Source organism: Osmerus mordax, chromosome 7 (assembly GCF_038355195.1).
Source record: "Osmerus mordax isolate fOsmMor3 chromosome 7, fOsmMor3.pri, whole genome shotgun sequence".
Taxonomy (NCBI): Eukaryota; Metazoa; Chordata; class Actinopteri; order Osmeriformes; family Osmeridae; genus Osmerus; species Osmerus mordax.
Genome location: NC_090056.1, coordinates 20,210,404 through 20,237,706, shown reverse-complemented (window position 1 = coordinate 20,237,706; position 27,303 = coordinate 20,210,404). Strand labels below are relative to the sequence as shown.

The following is a 27,303-nucleotide window of genomic DNA, read 5'->3' as shown; positions in this document are numbered from 1 at the left end:
ATGTTTTGCTTCTCAGTACATTATATACGTGTGAAATGAGTTCCTGAAAGCATGTGCAAAGCGCTAAAACTTTGTCACACTGAAATGTGGAGTTAAACCGAAGAACTGTTTCTCTTCCGTTTTCAGATGAGGTTTTAATGACGTAGATAGCCCAAAAATGCCCTATCTACGTCATTTTGCCCTATCTATGTCAGATCACTGAATGTCTCCTCCTGCTGTACTGTTATTGTAGCTTACATCAGCTAGCTAGCTAGCTTCAGGATGTCTCCCACCACCCGCAACTGCATCTTCCCTGGATGCAAGAACTCCAGCTGCGCTGCAACGCCATTTAAGTTCCCTGTTGATAATGAAAGGAAAGATAGGTGGATAGATTTTGTGAAGAGCCACGCTCATGGAAAGCTTCGGATAAACTCCAACAGCCGCCTCTGCACTGACCATTTCACGGCGGACAGTTTTAACATGGACCAGAGACAGACGGGGTTCACTAACACATGGCTTCTCTTGCAGCGCGGAGCCGTACCGAGCATCGCCCCCCCTGGCCGTTCATCCTCCGGTCGCACCTGGACCATCCACCGCCACCAGCAGTTCATCACTCAGTTCTGTGTGCTTGTTATAATTATACTAGATAACTTTTCCAGAGGTATCTCTGCTATAATTAGTGCAAACCACTAACTTGATATTAGGCTACTCGGTGTAGAATGATGGTATTTTGGTGAAATGGTAGCTAATGTGCTAGAAGTAGTTGGAGAGCTCACTGTCTGCTGTCTGCTGTAAATGTTTACTCCTGTGTTACAGCTCAGGGGAATATTTCATTTATATGCATCTGTATGTTTCACTCATTGAACAAATACATTCTAATTCTATACGGTTTTGTTCGTCTTGACATAGCGTCCATTATCTGGGTCGTAGGTAGGCACTAGGCAGCGAGGGGCGGAGCTTCAGCTCCTTCAGGCGACACGCCCCCCCAGTCTCAAGCAGAGAAGACTGCTGATTTTTTCACGATTTCAAAGCCTAATTTAACATACTTGTCGGTGTTATTTTTTCATTCGAATTTGGATGGGTAGTTAATAACACATTATTCTGTGGTGTGGCGAACTTAAAACTCGTTTCCAGGTCCACTTTACAGGATCTTTAAGAGGGGGGAAAAGAGGTGCTTTTGCTAGCTGTGCCAATGCTAGCTAGCCTAGCCTACTATAGTCTGAAGCTTTAAAGCTTTAACGATCTGTTATAAGCATTCTGTCTGAGCATTCCACCCAGCAGCTAAACCAAGCACTTGTCCTCTCAAAGTTGGACTACTGCAACTCGCTGCTCGCCGGTCTCCCAGCATGCGCAACCCGCCCTCTCCGGAGGATTCAGAACGCGGCGGCCCGCCTGGTCTTCAATCTACCCAGACGCTCCCATGTTACCCCGCTCCTCATCTCCCTCCACTGGCTTCCCATCACGGCCCGTATCAGATTCAAGACTCTGGTACTGACCTTCCGAGCGGTGAACGGGACTGCACCCGACTACATCAAGTTTCTCCTTCAGCCTTACACCCCCACCCGCCACCTACGGTCTTCTTCTGACAACCGTCTGGTGGTCCCACCGCTCAAGAGCGCCCAGTCCCAACACAAGCTCTTCTCCTGTCACCTATGAACCTTTGTAAAACTCTCTCTTGGAAGTTGCTTTGGATAAAAGCGTCTGCTAAATGCATAAATGTAAATGTATAAAACTAAAAGGTAGATAGTGTAGCCTACTGTTAGCCAAGAGCCTTAGTCATCTTTAGACTGTAAAGAGAGAAAATAAGCAGCTTTCAGAATCCCCTGACATCAACCAGCACACATTAGTCCTGAGGCTAACTTAACTAGCCTAGCGTTAGCCTGGAGTTCTTCAATTAGACTATAACAGAGAGGAGACAACTATGTTGCTAGCTGCGCTAATCCCCTGAAGTCAACCAAGCACTGATGCTAACGCTGCGCTAATCCCCTGAAGTCAACCAAGCACTGATGCTAACTAGCCTGGCCTAGCGTTAGCTCAGCCTTGGGCCCTAACTGATAACTTCTTCCTCAGCCCAGCTTTCCCCAACCAAGGCCTGACGAGGGCTGTGGGAGAGAGATAAATACATTAATCTCACTAGCGAATGAACATGGTAAACCAGCAAGCTACCACAACACACAAACACACACACACTCATCTTATCTGATATATTCTGGAGGAGAAAGGTGTGACAGGTACTACATTACAGTAGTGTTATCCAAACCTAGACGGTGGAGGGAGGGAGGTAGGGGGGAGGAGAAGAGGCGAAGCAGAGATGGAGGGAGGGAGGGAGCGATGGAGAGCTAGAGAAAGAGAAGGGATGAGAGGGAGAGTGGAAGACAGAGTTCTGTCTTATCTACGGGTGTTGCTTCAAGGGCCATGCACTCTTGACAGCTTTTCAATTGACTGAGCAGGCCTCCCTCTCCTTCTTTCTCTTCTCCTCCCCCCCTCTCTCCCCTTCTCCCCCCCCCCTTTCTCCCCTCTCCTTCCAATCTTTCCTGCAGCACTGGGGATTCTTGTGCACTCTGGAACTCACTTAAATCTCTCTCTCTCTCTCTCTCTCTCTCTCTCTCTCTCATCCTTCTCTCATCCCCAGCCTCACCTGCCACAGCTCCCACTTACGACTGTCAGTTCCCTTCTCTCTCTCTCCACTCGCCTCCTCTTAACTCTCTCTTCTCCTCCCTCCCTTTCCCCACCTCTCTTCTCCCTCTCTCCCTCCTCTCCGCCTATCCCTTCACCTCTCTTTTCTTCTCCTCCCTCTCTCTCTCCCTCCACCCCTCTCTGCAGCCCAGTAGGAGAGGTCTGCAGTGGCCTGGCCTGGTGCCAGACACACCACCTGCAGTCAGCGAGCCACACAGCAGTCAGTCAGACAGACACAGACAGCTAGTCAGACACAGACAGCTAGTCAGACAGACAGACACAGACAGCTAGTCCGACAGACAGACAGACAGACAGCTAGTCAGACAAACAGACAGACACAGACAGCTAGTCAGACAGACAGACAGACACAGACATCTAGTCAGACAGACAGACACAGACAGCTAGTCAGACAGACAGACAGGCACAGACATCTAGTCAGACAGACAGACACAGACAGCTAGTCAGACAGACAGACACACACAGCTAGTCAGACAGACATACACAGACAGCTAGGTCAGACAGACAGGCACAGACAGAAACAGAGAGAGCCACAGGAGAGGAGGAGGAGGAAGGGGGAGGAGAGGAGGGGGGAGGAGAGGAGAGAGGGGGGGAGGCAGTGACAGCAATGACAGTCTGACATGGTACTCCCTGCCTCGCGGTAGCAGTCAAACCCCTCAGAGCACATCAGGGATTAATGTCCGGATTAGATCTCTCTCACACACGCACACACGCACTCACACACACACACACACACACACACACACGCACACACACGCACACACACGCACACACGCACTCACACACTTTCAGTCTCTCTCACAAACACACACACTCACACAATTTCACAGTCTCTCTCCCTCTCACACACACACTTCCTCACACATTCACACTTTCACACTCTCGCTTTCTCTCTCACACACACACACACTTTCACACTTCCTCTCTCTCCCCCACACACACACTTCCTCTCTCTCTCTCTCTCTCTCTCTCACACACACACTTCCTCTCTCCCTCACACACACACACTTCCTCTCTCCCCCACACACACACAGGCGTGTGTGGCCGTCCTGTCCCTGTGTGTCTAAGCTCCGTGACAGCGCCGGAATGGCACTGCTAATACAAACACACTCAGCATCCCAAAGCCCCAGCCTTACACAGCCTCCACCCAAAGAGACCACTCATAATCCCACAGCCTCGTAATCCCACAGCCTCATAAACCCACAGTGCTTCAGTCCCAGTCAAATAGTCCTGTAGTTATTCTACTTTATTTATTTTGATCACAATGACATATTGTATATGTGTCTTTATGTGTGAGCTATATGTGTGTGTGCATAAGATTGTATGTGTGTGAGTGTATGTGTGTATGTGTTTCATTGAATTATATGGAATAGTTACCTAGGGCAACACAGACAAGACTCACACACACACAGTCCTCACACACGCACGCTCACGCACGCTCACACACACACACGCACACACACACACACACAGTCCATCTCTGGTTGGATCTGCAGATTACGTTTTAGATTTCCTGTCTGAGACCTAGGGTGCACTTGGTTCTGTGTGTGTTTCCTCTGTTGTCAGACTGGCATCAAGAACGGCCTAAACAATCTCAAAATAGTGGGGGATTATCTGTGATATGATTGTGTAATCTACCATAATCTAGAGAGCGTCCCTGCTAAAATACTGCTGGATTAAAGTATTACTGGTGCCCACGGAGTTCCCTTGAGGAATCCTGTATCCCAGGGCAACATCTGGAGAGACTAAACACAAGAAGTCTGTACAACAGAAGAAGTTTAATCCCATTAGAACGACCCACAGACCCCCATTGATCAACCTGTACACTACATTTCCCATAGACCAACCTGTACACTACATTACCCATAGACCGACCTGTACACTACATTACCCATAGACCGACCTGTACACTACATTACCCATAGACCGACCTGTACACTACATTACCCATAGACCGACCTGTACACTACATTACCCATAGACCGACCTGTACACTACATTACCCATAGACCAACCTGTACACTACATTACCCATAGACCGACCTGTACACTACATTACCCATAGACCGACCTGTACACTACATTACCCATAGACCGACCTGTACACTACATTACCCATACTTACTTGATCTGAGCTTCTGACTTTGTGGCACCTTCATGGAACTGCTCGCAGGCTTGGCTGTAGCGCTCCAGGTTCTGAAAGACACACACACACACACACAGTTACTCATCACGCCCTACATAGCTAAGATGCGGTGGACCTTGTAGCCCTGCGGTGGACCTTGTAGCCCTGCGGTGGACCTTGTAGCCCTGCGGTGGACCTTGTAGCCCTGCGGTGGACCTTGTAGCCCTGCGGTGGACCTTGTAGCCCTGCGGTGGACCTTGTAGCCCTGCGGTGGACCTTGTAGCCCTGCGGTGGACCTTGTAGCCCTGCGGTGGTTGAGGTAGAGAGAGAAAGGTTCACTTCCAGACCTCCACCTTGCTGGACCGGTGCCTCCAAAGTACAGGGAATGATTTGAACCTGCAACCTCTCTATCAAAAGTCAAACGCGCACACACACACACACTCACACTGAGGTAATCTACACAACTTTCTTGTACTGGTTGGCAACATCTGTTACTGCTGTAGCCTGTCTCACTTCAGTACTGGGCTAGAGAACCTGTCTCTCATCAGTACTGGGCTAGAGAACCTGTCTCACATCAGTACTGGACTAGAGAACCTTTCTCACATCAGTACTGGACTAGAGAACCTGTCTCACATCAGTACTGGGCTAGGAGCCTGTCTCACATCAGTACTGGGCTAGAGAACCTGTCTCACATCAGAACTGGAATAGAGAACCTGTCTCACATCAGTACTGGACTATAAAACCTGTCTCACATCAGTACTGGGCTAGAGAACCTGTCTCACATCAGTACTGAACTAGAGAACCTGTCTCACATCAGTACTGGGCTAGAGAACCTGTCTCACATCAGTACTGGGCTAGGAGCCTGTCTCACATCAGTACTGGACTAGAGAACCTGTTTCACATCAGTACTGGACTAGAGAACCTGTCTCACATCAGTACTGGGTTAGGAGCCTGTCTCACATCAGTACTGGGCTAGAGAACCTGTCTCACATCAGTACTGGACTAGAAAACCTGTCTCAAATCACTACTGGGCTAGAGAACCTGTCTCACATCAGTACTGGGCTAGAGAACCTGTCTCAAATCACTACTGGGCTAGAGAACCTGTCTGACATCAGTACTGGGCTAGAGAACCTGTCTCACATCAGTACTGGGCTAGAGAACCTGTCTCAAATCACTACTGGGCTAGAGAACCTGTCTCACATCACTACTGGGCTAGAGAACCTGTCTCACATCACTACTGGGCTAGAGAACCTGTCTCACATCACTACTGGGCTAGAGAGCCTGTCTCACATCACTACTGGGCTAGAGAACCTGTCTCACATCACTACTGGGCTAGAGAACCTGTCTCACATCAGTACTGGGCTAGAGAACCTGTCTCACATCACTACTGGGCTAGAGAGATGTCAGCTCATGGCCTGGTGGAGTGTTGCAGGTTAACTGTGGAGCTCTAAGGCACACTGAGACCTTTACAGGAGTTTACCAGTGTGTGTGTGTGTGTGTGTGTGTGTGTGTGTGTGTGTGTGTGTGTGTGTGTGTGTGCAGTGTGTGTTTAGTGTAGCTATAATGGTGTTCAAGGGGAAGGTAAGTGGTTGTTATCGCAGGGGGAGAGATGAACAGCAGCAGTTAGGACTGCAGACAGATTGGAGGGAATAGCCATGGTGGGCACATAACATAAACACTAACACACACATACTGTACACACACACACAGTAGACACACACACACACACACATACTGAACACACACGCAGGCACAAACACACTCAGACACAGGCAAGGACATATACAAAAGCACCGGCACACATATGCCAGACCAGAAACACACACACACACACACACACACACACACACACAGACTGGCAGCAGGTACACACCCACCCAGCCACACACACACACACAGACTGGCAGCAGGTACACACCCACCCACACACACACAGACTGGCAGCAGGTACACACCCACCCACCCAGCCACACACACACACACAGACTGGCAGCAGGTACACACCCACCCACACACACACACACACACAGACTGGCAGCAGGTACACACCCACCCACCCAGCCACACACACACACAGACTGGCAGCAGGTACACACCCACCCACCCAGCCACACACACACACAGACTGGCAGCAGGTACACACCCACCCACCCAGCCACACACACACACAGACTGGCAGCAGGTACCCAGAGCGAGGCAGCAGCAGGTGAGTGATGGATGACAACACCAGTGAACCTCATCCTTGCATGAACATCAATTCCCAACATGCCTTGCTGGGGGTCAGTCCCTGTCATCGCTCTGCCCGTCTCACCTCGCTCCAGCAACCCCTCCATCACAGGGCCGAGACAGGACAGGGGCAGGGGCGAGGGAGCTAGGGAGATGGGGGAGAGACAGGGGGGAGAGACAGGGGCAGGGGCGAGGCAGCTAAAGAGATGGGGGAGAGACAGGGGGGAGAGACAGGGGCAGGGGGGAGGCAGCTCGAGAGATGGGGGAGAGACAGGGGCAGGGCGGAGGCAGCTCGAGAGATGGGGGAGAGACAGGGGCAGGGGGGAGGCAGCTCGAGAGATGGGGGAGAGACAGGGAGAGGGAGCTAGATTTCACATAACATGATGATGTTGTTGGCCTGTATGCAAGTATGGGCAGAGGTGTTGCTGTGTTTCCAGACTGTGTTGTGAGTGTGTGTGTGAAGGAGAGTGTGTGTGTGTGTGTGTGTGTGTGTGTGTGTGTGTGAGTGAGTGAGTGAGTGAGGGAGTCTCTGAAGAGTGTGACTCCAGATAGACTCTGACCCAGATCCTTGTAACAGGAAGATCTCTTCATCCAGCAGAGGCTGCAGAGCCTAGCTTAGCTGTACCACCTGGGAGAACACACACACACACACTTATATACACACACACACACTTATATACACACACACACACTTATATACACACACACGCACATTCTCATACACACACACACTCATACAGAGAATCAGTTCTAATTCCCTAAAACAATGTTAATCCCAAACACAGCTCCTGCTGAAAGCATAAACTCCTCTACACACACACACACGCACACACACACGCACACACACACACACACACACACACACACACACACTCAGCCTCCAGACTCAGACTCCAGAGATTCCTCAATATTTAACCAACATAAACGGCCATCTGGGGCTGGAGGAGAGAGGCTGGAGGAGAGAGGCTGGAGGAGAGAGGCTGGAGGAGAGAGGCTGGAGGAGAGAGGCCGGGGAGAGAGGCTGGGGCTGGAGGAGAGAGGCTGGAGGAGAGAGGCCGGGGAGAGAGGCTGGGGCTGGAGGAGAGAGGCCAGGGAGAGAGGCTGGGGCTGGAGGAGAGAGGCCAGGGAGAGAGGCTGGGGCTGGAGGAGAGAGGCCAGGGAGAGAGGCTGGGGCTGGAGGAGAGAGGCCAGGGAGAGAGGCTGGGGCTGGAGGAGAGAGGCCAGGGAGAGAGGCTGGGGCTGGAGGAGAGAGGCCAGGGAGAGAGGCTGGGGCTGGAGGAGAGAGGCCGGGGAGAGAGGCTGGGGCTTGGGTTAGTGGCTAGGGAGGCTGGGGCCAGGGTTAAAGGTTAGCGAGGCCAGGGCCGGGGGGAGGCTAGGGGAGCAGGAGGTTCCTCCATCAAATCCCCCGTTCTGAGGAGCCCCCCGTTGCCGTGGCAATGACACCGTCTTAACCGGATTTGCCGGTGCTAATCTGGCAGCTGTCACCTGGCACGCGTCTCCTTGGCAACCACACACTCATCTGCCACCCATCCTTCCCTCCTTCCCGCACCCCTCCTTCCCTCACCCCTCCTTCCCTCCTTCCCTCACCCCTCCTTCCCTTCCCTCACCCCTCCTTCCCTTCCCTCACCCCTCCTTCCCTCCTTCCCTCACCCCTCCTTCCCTCCTTCCCTCACCCCTCCTTCCCTCACCCTGTTAGCCAGCCCGCCATTCAGACTCTAAAGATACACATTTGTGCTCTTCTAATAATCTGCCTTAAAGAATTTGGAATCCACAATTGACGACAGATTGCTACGCTACCCTAAGTATTGATGCAGCAAACACACACACACACACACGCGTGCGCCAACACAGCAAAGTGTGGTGTGATGAAAGCATTCAAGTTTACTTTCTTTAGAAGCCTAAACACACACACACACACACACTATTTCCATACGGAACTGACACGCAGCAGAAATCGAGTTTTTAATGCAGAAAAAAGCATGTCCAGCATTCTGTTATGAAGACTCCCTCTGTGAACTGCTGGCTGGTGCTAATGATAATGCTAACACAACCCCTGCAGTATGTCAGTCACACACACACACACACACACCTCATAGTCCATGACATGTGCACACATTCATCTAGCATGCTGGGAAATTAATAATCCCGCTTTGGAGAAATAAATAAAAAATATAAAAAACACAATAAAATGCATTCGTTTCCCCCCCCTAAGCTTTGAAGTAAATGAATTTGTGATTGGCTGGCCGATGTGGACCCTAAGGGTCTGTGTGTGTGTGTGTGCTTGCATGTATTATGTATGTGTGTGTGTGAATATGTGTGTGTTGTGTGTGCGTGTGATTGACCACTGGTCCTGTCCTCTGTTCAGCTCTGGCGTTCTGGTGGGGGGGGAGGGGGGTTAGGGTTAGACTGGGGAGGGAGGGACGGAGACTGGTCAGGGAGGGAGACTGGGGGAGGGGGGAGGGGGGAGAGAGACTGGGCAGGGAGGGAGACTGGGGGAGGGGGGAGAGAGACTGGGCAGGGAGGGAGACTGGGGAGGGGGGAGAGAGACTGGGCAGGGAGGGAGACTGGGGGAGGGGGGAGAGAGACTGTGTCCCACACGTTATCAGAACCACACACACACACACGACAAGATACCAGAACCACACACACACAACAAGTTACCAGAACCACACACACACACACACACGACAAGCCAACAGGACCACCACACTAAGAAGTCCTGATTCTGTAAATATTTCTCTCCCCCAAATCCTTTGTTTTCCCACAGTATGGAGCTGCTGGTGGGGATTGGACATGCTGGCTGCTCCAACTAAATGGATCTGAAGGGAAGCAACAGGATGGAAAATCACTAAGAGAGAGAAGAAAGCCTCTCTCTCTCCTCTGAGGGTGGAACAGCTAACACACACTAACACACACTCCACACTAACACACACCAACACACACTTTACCCAGCTGACACACTTTACAAACACACACTTTACAGATAACCTTTAGCTTCATTCAAACGAGGAGCGGAATGTTTCTTGTAACGTAGCAACCTTTCGTCATGGTAAACATTTCTAGTTTTTGCACACGCTCAGTAGCCATCACTAGCTAGCCCTTGCTTCACGATACATATTCAGACAGTCTGTGCACCACAACATGGTATCTTGTACATTTGTATTTTTTGTAATATTTGTATTTTTGTATTTTTATATTGTAATTTACGGCAACTTATATTTATCCCACTTAGTACTGCTAGTTTATGTACCCTTAGTATAGTTAGTCCACATATTTAAATTTTAGGTATATGTTTATTGTATGCACCTTCCTGCCAAAGCAAATTCCTTGTCTGTGCAAACTTTCATGGCGAATAAATCCCTTTCTGATTCTGATTCTGAAAACAAAACTAATGTTAGACAGCTAGCTTGCCAGCGAATGTTCCTGGAAAAATACCTGCAGCGCTACAGCCAGTTATCAGAAATCCTAATTACTACAACAAGTGAATAAATACATGATCCTAACCCATGTCTGACTGAGGTCTTCACACCCACAGCAGAGAACTACAACCGTGACATCAGCGAGGACTACAACTCTGTCATCAGCGAGGACTACAACTCTGTCATCAGCGAGGACTACAACTCTGTCATCAGCGAGGACTACAACTCTGTCATCAGCGAGGACTACAACTCTGTCATCAGCGAGGACTACAACTCTGTCATCAGCGAGGACTACAACTCTGTCATCAGCGAGGACTACAACTCTGTCATCAGCGAGGACTACAACTCTGTCATCAGCGAGGACTACAACTCTGTCATCAGCGAGGACTACAACTCTGTCATCAGCGAGGACTACAACTCTGTCATCAGCGAGGACTACAACTCTGTCATCAGCGAGGACTACAACTCTGTCATCAGCGAGGACTACAACTCTGTCATCAGCGAGGACTACAACTCTGTCATCAGCGAGGACTACAACTCTGTCATCAGCGAGGACTACAACTCTGTCATCAGCGAGGACTACAACTCTGTCATCAGCGAGGACTACAACTCTGTCATCAGCGAGGACTACAACTCTGTCATCAGCGAGGACTACAACTCTGTCATCAGCGAGGACTACAACTCTGTCATCAGCGAGGACTACAACTCTGTCATCAGCGAGGACTACAACTCTGTCATCAGCGAGGACTACAACTCTGTCATCAGCGAGGACTACAACTCTGTCATCAGCGAGGACTACAACTCTGTCATCAGCGAGGACTACAACTCTGTCATCAGCGAGGACTACAACTCTGTCATCAGCGAGGACTACAACTCTGTCATCAGCGAGGACTACAACTCTACTCTACAACCCTGACTGTGAGCGTTTGGAAGACACGCCCCCAGAACAAAGAGCCCCTGAACCCTCTGGTGAAGTGTACAGATCCTCTCCGCTCCAGTGGAAAAGCACCTTAATTCACCCTATTAAGACCTACAATTAGCCAAACACGTCTGTTATTTACAGACGTGCATCATCGTGCTTCGCTTAGCAACGCATCGCATCACTTCCTGTCAGCATGTGACCTCCCGGGATCACTGAGTGCAGATGACAGAAAACAAAAGGTGTGCCACACACACACGTATGCACTTGCACACACACACACACACACACGTATGCACTTGCACACACACCCACAGCTTTTAGCACCACGCCAGCTAATGTCTTTCTCAGGAGGGTGCTAGTGGTGTGGGTGTGTATGAGTGTGTGCGTGTGTGTTTGTGTATGTGTTTGTGTGTGCGTGTATGAGTATTTGTGTGTGTGTGTGTATGAGTGTGTGTGTGTATGAGTATGTGTGTGTGTGTGTATGAGTGTGTGTATGTGCTTACCCTCTTCTCCAGTTGGGACAGCTGCTCCTTGTAGAAGGCATCCAGGGCTTTCAGCTCAGCATCCTTCTTCTGAAGCTGTTGAGCCTGACACACACACACACACACACACACACACACACACACACACAGGTTAGACAGAGACCGAACACACACACACACACACACACACAGGTTAGACAGAGACCGAACACACACACACAGGTTAGACAGAGACCGAACACACACACACACACACACACACACACAGATTAGAGACAGAGACCAGACTCACACTTGTATGAAGTAGAAAGGTACTGCAGCAGGAGACCAGAGGTACAGACATACAGAGGCATTGATACGGAAACACACAGACACTCAGAGAGACCAGGTGTGGAGAGACCAGGTGAGGAGAGACCAGGTGAGGAGAGACCAGGTGTGGAGACCAGGTCAAGAGAGAGACCAGGTGAGGAGAGAGACCAGGTGTGTTGAGACCAGGTGTGGAGAGGCAAGGTGAGGAGAGAGACCAGGTGAGGAGAGAGACCAGGTATGGAGAGACCAGGTATGGAGAGACCAGGTGAGGAAAGAGACCAGGTGTGGAGAGAGACCAGGTGAGGAGAGAGACCAGGTATGGAGAGACCAGGTGAGGAGAGAGACCAGGTATGGAGAGACCAGGTGAGGAGAGACCAGGTGTGGAGAGACCAGGTGAGGAGACCAGGCGAGGAGAGACCAGGTGTGGAGAAACCAGTTGTGGAGAGAGACCAGGTGAGGAGAGAGACCAGGTGTGGAGAGAGACCAGGTGAGGAGAGAGGCCAGGTGAGGAGAAAGACCAGGTGTGGAGAAACCAGTTGTGGAGAGAGACCAGGTGAGGAGAGAGACCAGGTGTGGAGAGGCCAGGTGTGGAGAGGCCAGGTGAGGAGACCAGGTGAGGAGAGACCAGGTGTGGAGAGACCAGGTGTGGAGAGACCAGGTGAGGAGAGACCAGGTGTGGAGAGACCAGGTGTGGAGAGACCAGGTGTGGAGAGACCTGTCACCTGTCAGTACAGCCGGTGTTTCAGCTCTCACAACATCCACCAACAAGGTGCCACCAAAACAGGAAGTTGTCATACAAACTGGCCAAAACAGGTCACATGATCACTGACACAGGAAGCTGTCATACATACTGGCCAAGAAAGGGCTGGATTGAGTATCCATGGTAACCAGCAGCAGCCTACAGGAGGAGAAAGTGGAGGGGGCAGATTGGGATGGTGCTTATGAGAGGGGAGGAGGAGGAGGAAATGCAAATAGATGGTTGTAGCACAGCAGGGGGTCTTGCTCTCTAACACACACACACACACACACACACATACGTACACACACACACATACGTACACACACACACAAGTACAAAGACACACAGAGAGAGAGAGGAAGAGATAACAATGGGAGGTAGAGAGCGAGAAAGAGAGAGAGACAGAGAGAGAGAGAGAGAGCGACAGAGAGGGAGAGAGAGAGAGCGACAGAGAGGGAGAGAGAGAGAGCGACAGAGAGTGGGAGAGAGAGGGAGAGAGAGAGAGAGATAGAGAGAGAGAGAGAGAGGGAGGGGGGAGCACCCTGTAGCGCTGAGTGTGTGAGTCTAACATCTAGAAGCCTGAAAAACACAGTGCAACAAAGCACAACCCCAAATTATACCCAGACACACACCAGCCCCTTACCCCTAACACACACACACAAAATCACCTCCATCAGCAGGCAGATCATATGCAATTTACAAGCAGGGTAGCTGTGGAGCGTGGAGAGTGGTCTGGCTGCACACACACACACACACAGAAGTACACAGACACACACACACAAACAGGCACACATTCAGCTGTAATGCAAGGGAAACAGCCCATGCTGCAGCTGGTGAAATGATGAATATCAGATCAGGGAGGAGGGACGTAATATGTTATATTATCTGTCTGTCTTACCATCACATCTACATCCTCTGCTGGCTGGAGTCAGAGGGGGAGGAGGGGAAGGGGGAGGAGGTGTGAGGAAGAGGAGGGGAGGTTAGATGGGGAGGAGAGAAGGAAAGAAGCAAGGAGATAGTGAAGGAAACAAAACAAGACAGTGGTCACACAGAGAGAGAGACAGAGACAGAGAGAGAGAGAGAGAGAGAGAGAGAGAGAGAGAGAGAGAGAGAGAGAGAGAGAGAGAGAAAGGAGAGATTTATCATCATTATCAGGACTAAATCACATCAAAACACATCGGCTGGCATTCATTAAAAGGTGGAAAATAGGAGGAGAGATGGGAGGGAGGAAGGAGGAAGATAGGGCAGAGAAAAACATGAAAGGTAAGACCCAACACTAGAGACGGAGGGAGAGAAAGGAGAGAGGGATTTTGGGGGAGAAGGGTGGAGGGAGAGAGGGGGTAAAAAGAAAAGGTGAAGAGAGAGAAATAGGATTAAAGGTGTGGAGAGCGGAGGAGAATTAGCAACAAGGACAAGAATAAAGAGGAGAGAAAAGAGAGAGAAGTAGAGGTGAAGAGAGAGAGGTGAAGAGTGTGTGGTGGTATAACAAAACACTCTCCCTCTCCCTCCCTCCCGAGCAGAGAGAGCATGGAGCACAGAGAGAGAGCAGGGAGCACAGAGAGAGAGCAGGGAGCACAGAGAGAGAGCAGGGAGCAGAGAGAGAGAGCAGGGAGCCCAGAGAGAGAGCAGGGAGCACAGAGAGAGAGCAGGGAGCGCAGAGAGAGAGCAGGGAGCACAGAGAGAGAGCAGGGAGCGCAGAGAGAGAGCAGGGAGCGCAGAGAGAGAGAGCAGGGAGCACAGAGAGAGAGAGCAGGGAGCAGAGAGAGAGAGCAGGGAGCCCAGAGAGAGAGCAGGGAGCGCAGAAAGAGAGCAGGGAGCGCAGAGAGAGAGCAGGGAGCACAGAGAGAGAGCAGGGAGCACAGAGAGAGAGAGCAGGGAGCAGAGAGAGAGCAGGGAGCGCAGAGAGAGAGCAGGGAGCACAGAGAGAGCAGGGAGCACAGAGAGAGCAGGGAGCACAGAGAGAGAGCAGGGAGCACAGAGAGAGAGAGCAGGGAGCACAGAGAGAGAGCAGGGAGCCCAGAGAGAGAGCAGGGAGCACAGAGAGAGAGCAGGGAGCACAGAGAGAGAGAGCAGGGAGCGCAGAGAGAGAGAGCAGGGAGCGCAGAGAGAGAGAGCAGGAAGCGCAGAGAGAGCAGGGAGCACAGAGAGAGAGCAGGGAGCACAGAGAGAGAGCAGGAAGCACAGAGAGAGCAGGGAGCACAGAGAGAGCAGGGAGCACAGAGAGAGAGCAGGGAGCACAGAGAGAGAGCAGGGCGCACAGAGAGAGAGAGCAGGGAGCACAGAGAGAGAGAGCAGGGAGCACAGAGAGAGAGCAGGGAGCACAGAGAGAGAGAGCAGGGAGCGCAGAGAGAGAGCAGGAAGCGCAGAGAGAGAGCAGGAAGCGCAGAGAGAGAGCAGGAAGCGCAGAGAGAGCAGGGAGCACAGAGAGAGAGCAGGGAGCACAGAGAGAGAGCAGGGAGCACAGAGAGAGAGCAGGGAGCAGAGAGAGAGAGCAGGGAGCAGAGAGAGAGAGCAGGGAGCAGAGAGAGAGAGCAGGGAGCACAGAGAGAGAGCAGGGAGCACAGAGAGAGAGCAGGGAGCACAGAGAGAGAGCAGGGAGCACAGAGAGAGCAGGGAGCGCAGAGAGAGAGCAGGGAGCAGAGAGAGAGCAGGGAGCACAGAGAGAGAGCAGGGAGCAGAGAGAGAGAGCAGGGAGCAAAGAGAGAGAGCAGGGAGCAGAGAGAGAGAGCAGGGAGCACAGAGAGAGAGCAGGGAGCACAGAGAGAGAGCAGGGAGCACAGAGAGAGCAGGGAGCACAGAGAGAGCAGGGAGCACAGAGAGAGAGAGCAGGGAGCACAGAGAGAGCAGGGAGCACAGAGAGAGAGCAGGGAGTGCAGAGAGAGAGCAGGGAGTGCAGAGAGAGAGCAGCCTCTAGTTTCTTTCTGGGGAACTGCAGCCTCCCGATCAGAGAGGCAGCAGCTGATAACCTTGATAGAGAGAACATTTGAGTGCTCTGACAGGTAGATAAAAGTACACAGGGTCTTGGCCAAGCTGTGCTGTGTGTCTGTGAGGGTGGTGTGTGTGTATGTGTCCAGCCTTATCAAAGGCAGCCTGGAAGGCTACACACAAACATACCTACACACACCTAACCCTACACATACAGTACACACCAGGGATGGAAATGTGTTTTATGTCAAAAAATACGATCATTAATATACTTGCGTTTAACTTTACTTGTGCTTAGCTTTGATGAAGTGTTCGCTGCAAATACGTGTATATTTGGACGGCTGCCATTGTATGCCCTCACCGGAGACAGAGGTAGTGTTGTTTAATGCCACAAATCCACAATCTTCTCTCTATATTTTCTTTATCGGACAGAATTCTGTAGTAACCCAGCCCAGGCTTGTCTCCTCTGCAATTAGTGCATCCGATAGCACAACAACCATCCGGCATTATGCCTAAACAAAAGCAGCAGACTCAACGTAAATGTATGACTTTATAATGGGTGGCGGGCAGCGGAAAGTCTTTTTTGCCCTCCAGGGGGGCGTGTCCCTTGGAACGTGACGTCACGTTTTTTTGACTTTCGCCTCTGTGTCCACTGGCTCCTCCTGAGATGTTTTCTCAGCGGACCTCTTAACGCCTGTGATGTAACGCATTTTTTAAGGTGTGCCGCCTCTAAAGTGTCCGGGTGAAACAGTATGCTATTTTTATTTACCCGCCACAGTGGCCAGTAGGTGAAGCGAGTTTACCCGCCACAACACAAAATCACCCGCATTTGGCTGGTGGCGGGTGCTAATTTCCATCCCTGGTACACACGCACAAACCGACCTACCCCTATACACGCACACGCACACACACACACACAGAGGGGAGGCGCTAATGGACCCGCTCTTTAATTGTAGAGAGTGAGATGGAGGGAGGCGTAGAGGGATGGAGGGAGGAGGGGAGAATGTATGCTAATGTGACTTATCACCTATTTTCCACCGACAGACTGTGAAAGGGCATTAATACGTTCAGAAAGACAAAATCCCTTCAGACCCTCTTTTCATCTTCCACCCTTCTCTCTCTTTTCTCCTCTCTCTCTCCTCTCTCTCCTCGTGCTATTTCTCTCTCTTCCTTCATTCTCCCTTTCTCTTCTCTCCCTCTCTCTCTCTCTCTCTCTCTCTCCCCTCGCTCTGAAATTAATCTCCAGAAGATTTGCAGTGAACAATGAGGCTTCAGAAAGCACTGAGATGACCAGGCAGGAGGACTGATAGAGAGAGGAGAGGAGGAGAGGAGGAGGGGAGGAGAGGAGGAGAGAGAGGAGGGGAGGGGAGGGGAGAGAGGAGAGGAGGAGAAGGGAGAGAGGAGGGGAGGGGAGAGAGGAGGAGAGGAGGGGAGGGGAGGAGAGGGTAGAGAGGAGGAGAGGGGAGGGGAGAGAGGAGGAGAGGAGAGGAGGGGAGGAGAGGACAGGAGGGGAGAGGAGAGGAGGAGAGGAGAGGGGAGAGAGGAGGAGAGGGGAGGGGAGAGAGGAGGGAAGGAGGAGGGAAAGAGACAGACAGAGCCAGATGGAGAAAGAGAGGGGGGGAGAAAGGAGAGAGAAAAGGAGGGAGGAGAATAAGAAAGCTTTCAGATCCTCAGTCTGACCCCACCTCCCCCCACAGAGAACAGGAAGATTCCCAGGTCACTTCCTGTCTCTGATCCCCCCCCCCACACACACACACACACACCCCCCACACACACACACAACCAACCAAGATAAGGCCAGTCCATGATTTACTATGACTACTGTGACTATGTCAGACATGTAGAGGGTTGTCACGGTTACAATCACAGTTGTAAGTGTTCTAATTAAGTATAAAAAAGGGGGGTGGGAGAAGGTCTCGGTTAAGATGGTGTGTGTGTATGATACAAGTTAACAAGTGTGTGTAAATGTGAATGTGTGTGCACACTTCTGAATGTGCATGCGTATGTGCGCGCTCACGTGTGTGAATGTGTGTGTCGGACCTGTAATGACCTCCCCCTCCACATCACAGTCCTGTACCCTGTCCTCTCATTGGTCCTTCTGCTCACGCCTCCTCTCCAGTGGATGGCGCTGCTACATGTCCTGACCGGGGGGGGGGGGGGGGGGGGGGGGTGTAAAACACGGTCTCCTCTATCTGAGGCCCCAGGACTCTCTCTCCCTCACACACCTGCGATAACACAGCCCTACGGCTGCTCTGAGACAAGGGGTGTGTGTGTGTGTGTGTGTCTTGGGTGGAAAATATTGACGGGATTCTAAGAAGCAATCCGAGTTGTGCTAAGTGTTCAACTTGCAATTTCTTAACCTGGCTAAATCCTTATTAGCCCCAAAGGGAACTAACCAATTAACCAGATAAAGGATGAATGAATCAACTAATCATTGAAAAAAAACACAAGAACAGGATGGATGGAACAGCCTGCATCTCTATGAATGCCTAATTAAGTGTGTGAGAGTGTGTGTGTGTGTGTCTGTGTATGAAAGTGTGTGTGTGTCTGTGTGTGTGTGCGCGCGCGTGTAGAGGAACACTCACAGCTCATAACTGTGGACCTTCTAAACCCAGACGTCCTGTGTTACAGCGCCCTCTACAGGGCACAGGTGGACATTACAGAGGACTGCAACAGTCAGAGGGAGAGAGACTGACTGAGGGAGTGATAGTGTGTGTGCATGTGAGTGAGTGACAGACAGACAGACAGGCATTCAGACAGACAGACAGAGAGACAGACAGACAGATAGCCAGACAGACAGACAGAGAGGCAGACAGACACACAGACAGACAGATAGAGAGGCAGACAGACAGAGAGGCAGACAGAGGCAGACAGAGAGGCAGACAGACAGAGAGGCAGACAGACAGAGAGGCAGACAGACAGAGGCAGACAGACAGACAGAGAGGCAGACAGACAGAGAGGCAGACAGACAGAGAGGCAGACAGACAGACAGAGGCAGACAGACAGAGAGGCAGACAGACAGAGAGGCAGACAGACAGACCTACCACTATCTGGGCCTTGTCGTTGTCCTGGCGTGCGGTGAGTCTCTCTCTCTGCAGAACCTTGCTCATCTCCGCCCTCGCCACCTCCCTCTCTTTCTTAGCCATCCTGCTCATCTCCTCCTTCACTACAGCCTGCTGGAGCTCATACCTGCACACACACACACATGTAAATACACACACACACACGAGAACACACACACACACACAAATACACACACAAGTGAATACACACACGTGTGAATGCACAAACACATGAGAACACACACGTAAATACACACACGAGAATACACCCACGCATTTACACACACACCTTAACTACTCACCTCTTCTTGTCGTCAACTGTAGTGTTGGTGGTGGGGGCTGGTGTCTGTGGGCGGGGCTGTGGGCGGGGCTGTGGGCGGGGGGATGGAGGAGGAGGGGGAGTGGCTGCAGGAGGGAAAACAGAAGCCTTGGTTAGGTCTTGGTTACGCCAGGGTGACAGCTGAAATACCCAAACATGAACCATGTCTCTCCAACAAGCACACATGCGTAAGGTCTGTGGTGTGTGTGTGTGTATATAGAATAAGATGTGTGTGTGTGTGTGTGTGTATAGTATAAGATGTGTGTGTGTGTATAGTGTAAGCTGTGTGTGTGTAGTGTAAGGTGTGTGTGTGTGTGTGTAGTGTAAGGTGTCTGTGTGTGTGTGTAGTGTAAGCTGTGTGTGTTGTGTAAGGTGTGTGTGTGTGGGTGTGTGAGTGTAGTGTAAGGTGTGTGTGAGTGTGTAGTGTAAGCTGTGTGTAGTGGAAGGTGTGTGTGTGTAGTGTAAGGTGTGTGTGTGTAGTGTAAGCTGTGTGTGTGTAGTGTAAGCTGTGTGTGTGTGTGTTACCTGCTTCTCTCTGGGGGCTGGGGGGACACGGTTGTGCAGTGGGCTCTGGTGCCAGGTCGCCTTTCATCCTCTGGAGAACGTCTTCTGAGAGCTGGACATGACAACAGGAGGGAGGGGAGGAGGGAGGAAGGAGAGAGAGAGAGAGCGAGAGAGAGAGAGAGAGAGAGAGAGAGAGAGAGAGAGAGACATAGGGAAAGAAGGAGAGAGTAGAGTGATGGTGGGGAGGAGGTTCGAGTGAAAGAAATGTATTAAGTCAAACCTAGTTTGTATAAATCTACACCTTATACACACAACATACTTGGGTCTCGGTTTGTCAAAAACAAATGTAAAATAATTACTTTTTATTTTTTAACAATAGGTATCACATACCCTGTCCTGTACAATAGGTATCACATAAATATATTTGTTAATTACGAAGTAGTAGTAGTAGTACTACATGACACTTAATCTGCTACTATATAGAAAGAGTAGTTTAGGGTGTCGTTCCCGATTCCTCTCCCCCGGGGCAGACGTATCTGTATACCGACTGCAGCTCAGCCGGTTACCGATGCCAAGACCACATACCTGGCACCACCGGGAGACACACGAGGTTCTCTCGGTTGACAGCTCACCTCACACACAGCACTCAATATGTCACTGAATACTGACGGGCATGAATGCAGAGGATTGATTTAAACCATCGACCTTTTTAACTTACTGTTTGTTGGCTAATGATTGACTGTGCGAACTGGTTTGATTTGGCAATAGACGCATATTCAGCAACTATTGCAGTTCATTTAGGCTACTCTGAGTAGAGGGTTGCGTCCTCTCAAGCGGCTTACTAAGTCAGCTAGCCCGCTATTTAGCCAAGTAGCTAGCTATAAAGGCCACGAAATTAGATTGAAAATGAAACACTCTTCGGCGCTGGTGGCTTTTCGCCACCGCATAACGCGCCGCTAATAGCGAGGGCTCAAATTTCTTCACCCCAGTTCACCGCCTCGCCCAGTTCATATGAGGTGAATCGCACACAGAGGTCGTAGCTATAGTAGTAACATGACTGTGTGTGGTCTGTACTGGTACATCCCCGCATCCCCCTTTGCATCCTCCAGAGTTCATGCCGGATGCCGTTAGCAAGGGTCCTGTATATGTTGCTACCATTTGACAAATAGTGATGTTAAAAACATTGTATACGCAGTTAGTTTCAGTAGCTAAGTTAGCTAGCGTGCTAGCATAAGGACATTCTGCTGGACTTTCTGGCTAGCCGATGCAACGTTACAGTACCTTCACTCCACGAACAATTTTGACCCTGTCGTCATCATCAACGCCGAAAGACACTTTTCTGGTGGAGCTTTCACCAGATCCCATCTCAGTGTTGGTTAACGGAAACCGAAATACTGTTCTGTATGTAACAGGCGTAACTACCGACCGATAACAAGCCGCTTATTACCTTCAAATGACAGCTAGCTAGCTATTTGACAGATGAAATCTCCACAATACAGAGCGAATGGGTCAGTATACTCCAATACCATTGGTGGATACAATGATGATATCCAATTGAAATGGATCGTGTTCAAAAGGTGGCAGAAAGATTGATGGATGTTGTGGTTTACTTAGGTGTCATAAATGAACAGGAGTTGGATTTGATTTAATCTCTTATATTTGATCTATATTATTCGGTGCTTTAACAAAAGTGGTCATATTTATATGAATTTTTATTATGGATATATTTGTCCAACCGTTACATTTATATATTCTTGTTTTATTTCATTTTATAGACACACAGCTTGATTTTGGTGACTTTCATAAAGGACGGGAGTTTTGGTATTCGAAACCTTGTAGGACACCTGCCTCGTTAAATTGAGGTTGTCAGAGCAGTTCATTCATGCGCCACTGGATGGCGCCACTATTCCAGTTTTTTTTTAAATTTCAGCTCAGACTATCAAATACACGTGTCAAATACACGCATGCACAAAAACACACTGTTCCTGGAGAGTGATCCTCCTGTGGTGCATTGTAACTAATCAGATTCAGCTAATTAACCAGTTGATTATTGGAATCAGGAATCAGGTGTTCTAGATTAGCATCCGATTGAAACCCTCCAGAACGGCATCGTGCCAGGTTTGAGGTTAGCAGCTGTACAGTACCAACATTGTGTGTTCAGTTGAGGGGGATGTGTGAGGGGAAGGAGAGGGGGGGGGGGAGGTGAAGAGAGGGTTGGGGGGAGGAGAGAAGAAGGGAAGGGTAGATGGAGGGTGAGGAGAGGGGGATGATAAGGTGAAAAGGGGAGGGGAGGAGAAGAGAGGGTTGGGGGGAGGAGAGAAGAAGGGAAGGGTAGATGGAGGGTGAGGAGAGGGGGAGGATAAGGTGAAAAGGGGAGGGGAGGAGAAGAGAGGGTTGGGGGGAGGAGAGAAGAAGGGAAGGGTAGATGGAGGGTGAGGAGAGGGGGAGGATAAGGTGAAAAGGGGAGGGAAGGAGAAGAGAGGGTTGGGGGGAGGAGAGAAGAAGGGAAGGGTAGATGGAGGGGGAGGATAAGGTGAAAAGGGGAGGGGAGGAGAAGAGAGGGTTGGGGGGAGGAGAGAAGAAGGGAAGGGTAGATGGAGGGTGAGGAGAGGGGGAGGATAAGGTGAAAAGGGGAGGGGAGGAGAAGAGAGGGTTGGGGGGAGGAGAGAAGAAGGGAAGGGTAGATGGAGGGGGAGGATAAGGTGAAAAGGGGAGGGGAGGAGAAGAGAGGGTTGGGGGGAGGAGAGAAGAAGGGAAGGGTAGATGGAGGGTGAGGAGAGGGGGAGGATAAGGTGAAAAGGGGAGGGGAGGAGAAGAGAGGGTTGGGGGGAGGAGAGAAGAAGGGAAGGGTAGATGGAGGGGGAGGATAAGGTGAAAAGGGGAGGGGAGGAGAAGAGAGGGTTGGGGGGAGGAGAGAAGAAGGGAAGGGTAGATGGAGGGTGAGGAGAGGGGGAGGAGAAGAGAGGGTTGGGGGGAGGCAGATGAAGAGCTTCTGGATTCTAGAACCCTAAATTAGCTTGGTTATTTTTAAACTAGTATTACAATTTTAGATTATTTTTAATCAACACACGGGCGTATATCAGAATAAAATAGTTAAATTCCAGTTAGTGAGCTTGCTGTCCTCAACCCCTGTGTTGACATAGCAGTCTAGGTTAGCTTCTTCTTCTGTTCCTTTCAGAGACCGTGTTTGTCTAGAACAGGAAATAGAGGTCTTGCTACTGCTGAAGTGACTGTGAGCGTGTTTACCGCAGGATAGCCCTTTAACCCTGAACCCTGACCTTTCACCCCTGACCCCCACCCAGCTCTGAAATACCCAAACATTAGCTATGCCCCTTCCTTACACACACACACACACACACATACACATACATGCATACTCAGACAAACTGTATACAGACATATGCTTTCAGCCAAATAATTAACATTATTATATCACACCATTAAATCTAGTTTTGTGTGCACGTCACACACATATAAACTTGTGGGTTGAGCCTAATCTGAAATACCCAAACATTAACCATGCCTCCCCCACACACGCACACACACACGCACGCACACACACAGGAAGTGTTTCTTCTCCTGAGGAAATGGAGCCCAGATGTGGCAGAGTACCATGGCTTTGGACTTTGGCTGTGTGTCTTGGTGTGTGTGTTGGTGTGTGTATTGCCGTGTGTGTTGGTGTAAGTGTGTGTGTGTTGGTGTGTGTGTTGGTGTAAGTGTGTGTGTGTGTTGGTGTGTGTGTTGGTGTAAGTGTGTGTGTGTTGGTGTGTGTGTTGGTGTAAGTGTGTGTGTGTGTTGGTGTGTGTGTTGGTGTAAGTGTGTGTGTGTGTTGGTGTGTGTGTTGGTGTAAGTGTGTGTGTGTTGGTGTAAGTGTGTGTGTGTGTGTGTTGGTGTGTGTGTTGGTGTGTGTGTTGGTGTGTGTTGGTGTCAGTGTGTGTGTGTTTGGGGGGCAGGCGGGGGGGTTCATAGCTGATGTACCAGATCAGAACACAAGCATCAACAAAGGTGTGTGTTGGTGTGTGTGTGTTGGTGTGCGTGTTTTGGGGCAGGGAACACAAGCATCAACAACCTCATGCTGCATTATGTGTGTGTATAAATGTTTAAAAACATTGTCTGTGTGTGTGTTTATATCCGTGTGTTTGTGTGTGTAAACACATACACAACAAACAAACAGTACAATAGTGGCTAGATGTGTGTGTGTATATACGTGTTGCTTTGTTTGAGTGTGTATTTGTGTGTCTGTACGAAACAACTAATAAACAGTGCAGAAGTGTCAATGCTGACTGTTTGGTCTCGTGTGCGGAAGTTCTGTAGGAGTCTCACACGTCTTCTCTCTGCATCTCATTATCTCTCTCTCTCTCTCTCCCTCTCTCTCTTTGTCTCTCTATCTCACTTTCTGTCTCTGTCTCTGTCTCTGTTTGTCTTCCCTTCCTGATGAGCCAACAGTCAGTGACAAACAAAAACGTTAATCTCGATTCTTCTCTGTGGACAGCTCTGCCTGGCTTGCTGTCACACTTAGACACAAACGGAGTCTAGCTGGGTGAACTGGAGCTGAGTATAGCTGTGTGTCAGACTACTTTTCTGTTCGTTTTTTTACCCAGCAAACACTTTTTATTCAAAGCATTTTTCAATACCGGGGGGATTCGAACCTGCATCCTCTTGATCTGCAGTCAGTTCTAAGCGGGAGGACTCCAAGTCAAATCTGTTTGTTCCAGGTTTCCACTCCAACATTTCTGGTTTCTACAGTCTTAGTTTTGTTGCAAATGTACGAATGAATTTTCATTCATCTTTTTATTATGTGTCCTGACTGTTGAGGGACAGCAGAAGAAGAGCGAGAGAGAGAGAGAGAGAGAGAGAGGGGGGGGGGGGGAGAGAGAACGAGAGAGAAAGAGAGAGAAAGAGATAGAGAAAGAGTGAAAGAAAGAAAGAGAGAGAAAGAAAGAGTGAGAGAATGAGAGAGAGAGAAAGAGTGAGAGAACGAGAGAGAGATGGTGGGGGGAGAGATAGAATGAGAGCGAAAGAGTAACAATATGTCATGTCATTGACGAGGAAATGAAATGCGCAACATCAATCAGGGTCTGGTGGAGGAGATCAAAGAGATCCACGACCATCCATCCATCTGGACCTGGTTGGAATGGAAAGGCTCTCTCTCTCTCTTTCTCTCTCTCTCTCTCTTTTGCTCTCTCTCTCTCTGTCTGTCTTTCACTGTTTCTCTCTTTTTCTCTCTCTGTCTCTTTCTGTCTTACTCTATCTCTCCTCTCTCTCTCCTTCTCCCTGTCTCTTCCTTTTTTCCTCTGAGCCTGTGTCCTGTTTTTGCTGTCAGGCATTCCTCCATGTTAGACAGACAATGGCACAGTGGCACGCGAGACATTGCCAAGGCTAGTGTGTGTGTGTGTGTGTGTGTGAGTGTGTGTCTGTCTGTATTTCCATGTTTTTTTTGTGTGTATGTTTGTGTGTGTATAAATCCATGTGTTTGTGTGTGTGTATGTGGGTGCGTATTTCCATGTGTGGTTTGTATGTGTGTCTGTAGAAATCCATGTGTGGTTTGTGTGTGTGTGTGTGTGTGTGTGTGCGCGGCGTGCGCGTGTGTGTGTGTGCACGTGTTTATGAATCTGTGTTTCACTTTCCATGCATGTGATTTGGCGATGTGAAAGGTCATGTAGTCTGTCTGACGCGTGCACTGGTGTCTGCAAACATCTGTGTGTGTGTGTGTGTGTGTGTGTGTGTAAGCAGTGTGCCCATGTGTGGGGAGATGTGTATATAACCTCCACGTGTGATAACATTCTCCCGTCTCTCTCTGTGGAAATATTTAGGCTAAGCTCTCGTTTGAGCATGCAGCTCAAGACTGAGCGCTCGCTTCACTTCCTGTTTCCAGGCTCCGCCCACCACCGGGGGCTTTTCTCCGTACAACACCGGGCATTGTGTGCCCCCCTCCCCCCCTCCAGTCCCCCCTCCCCCACCGTGCAGTCTGTGTATATATGTGTTTATATCAACTCTGATATCCATGTTCCCTTCTTTCAGTTTGCTTCAGAGGTATTTATTTACAGCTAAGTGGGACTTGCAATGGAATTGTAGATAAAGTATAAATAGTTTGATCAGTTTCAGGTGTGTATGTGTGTGTGTTGGTGGGTGTGTGTGTGGGTGTATGCGTGTGTGTGGGTGTGTGTGTGTACCGCTAGGGGCCTAGGCCGAGATGATACAAACACACACTGATTTTGTTTAAATGTCTCCATTTGAAAGGAATCCTCGCTGTTCCAGAATGGTCCGCTGCTCACAATGGCATCAATGACCTCTATGACATCACAGCCCATTGTTCCAGGTGCCTGCATACAAACAGGTCTAACCTGCTGAAAACCTCTTTCTATTGGAGATATTATATCATATATATATACAGTAGTATATATATATGTCCACAGGAGTATCAGTAAACTCGTTTTATATATTAACAAGTGGTCAAAATTCCCTGCATCTCTACTGATAATAACGTATCCACTTTCTACCGTCTTGTTGCTAAGACGGAACAAAAAACTATAACTGCTAACTATGTTGTCCTGAGCAGGGCAGATGTTACTGGGAACAAGTGCGTGTGGTGTGTGAGGGTGTGTGTGTGTGTGTGTGTGTGTGTGTGTGAGGGTGTGTGTGTGTGTGAGAGGGTGCATGTGTTTGTGTGTGTGTGAGGGTGCGTGCCCTGGCTGAAAAGGCTCTGTCATCATCTTAGACAAGCTGTACTAACTGAGTCTTCATGAAGTGCCCATTTACGAACCAATAATTAGAGGAAGGATTAAAGAATGGTAAACAAGTCAACAACTTCTGACGAGCATGTGCCAGATTCAGAACCAACAGGCCATTATGATGCAACAGATGTTCTAGAACGTTCTTCAAGTTCAAAACTGGCAGTTGGGACACAATAGAATTTCCCACTAAAACTGCCTTAAACCAAGTCAGATGCTGAGAGTGGATTGTGCTTCACACAGGGCAGCCTAACCAAATACCGCTGTAGAACAATCGTCCCAAGAGAAAAAAGATTATACTTAAAGTATGCTTGCAAAGTTCAAGTGCAAACATGCTTACATAGGCCTTCATCAAAGTAAAATATCAGTAAGGACAATTACAATTGTGTAGAAAAAGATCAATGTAATGAAAATGCATCAAGCTCTCATTTAATACATTTAAATTAGTTATAATTTAAGTATATATTTAAGTATCCTGTTTTCCTGCGTGGGATCCAGTCTTCCAGCGTGTCAGCTCTCAGAAGTTAAACACTTCGCTGAGCGGGAACGTCGACCATGTTGGAAGACCTGCGCTGTGGGCGTTCCAGATGTTCTCTGTTCCTTCTTCATCTTCTATGTTCTATGTTCCGTGACTTATGTTCTATGACCTACATTCTATTAACTATTTTTTATTCTTCTATGTCTTCTCTGTTTTGTGTTCATGTTCCCTGTTCTATGACCTATGACCCATGTTCCCTGTTCTATGACCTATGTTCTATGTTCTATGACCTACAGTATGTTCTGATCCTGGCACCCAGGATGAAACGCCAGCCCTGAGGGATCTGCCTGGGTTCTGGTCCTCCTTCCTACTCTCTTCTCCTCGCTGAG

General features: G+C 49.7%; 1 protein-coding gene across 4 annotated transcripts in view; it reads right to left on the bottom strand.

The window, feature by feature from the left end:
• The window catches only part of chchd6a (coiled-coil-helix-coiled-coil-helix domain containing 6a), a 33,921-nt gene extending 12,771 nt beyond the window's left edge, over positions 1–21,150 (bottom strand). The window contains exons 1-8 of one of the 4 annotated variants that reach the window (XM_067240371.1): positions 20,987–21,150; positions 19,727–19,817; positions 19,185–19,287; positions 18,865–19,009; positions 13,794–13,817; positions 13,004–13,054; positions 11,869–11,952; positions 4,799–4,869 (exon numbers count right to left, since the gene is read on the bottom strand). In XM_067240371.1, coding sequence (XP_067096472.1) covers positions 4,799–4,869; positions 11,869–11,952; positions 13,004–13,054; positions 13,794–13,817; positions 18,865–19,009; positions 19,185–19,287; positions 19,727–19,817; positions 20,987–21,070 — 653 coding nt within the window. In that variant the 5' untranslated portion in view covers positions 21,071–21,150. The remainder of the gene's footprint in view (positions 1–4,798; positions 4,870–11,868; positions 11,953–13,003; positions 13,055–13,793; positions 13,818–18,864; positions 19,010–19,184; positions 19,288–19,726; positions 19,818–20,986) is intronic. The other 3 variants (XM_067240374.1, XM_067240373.1, XM_067240375.1) reach the window with 3 other exon arrangements.
• Between the last annotated feature and the right edge of the window lie 6,153 nt (positions 21,151–27,303).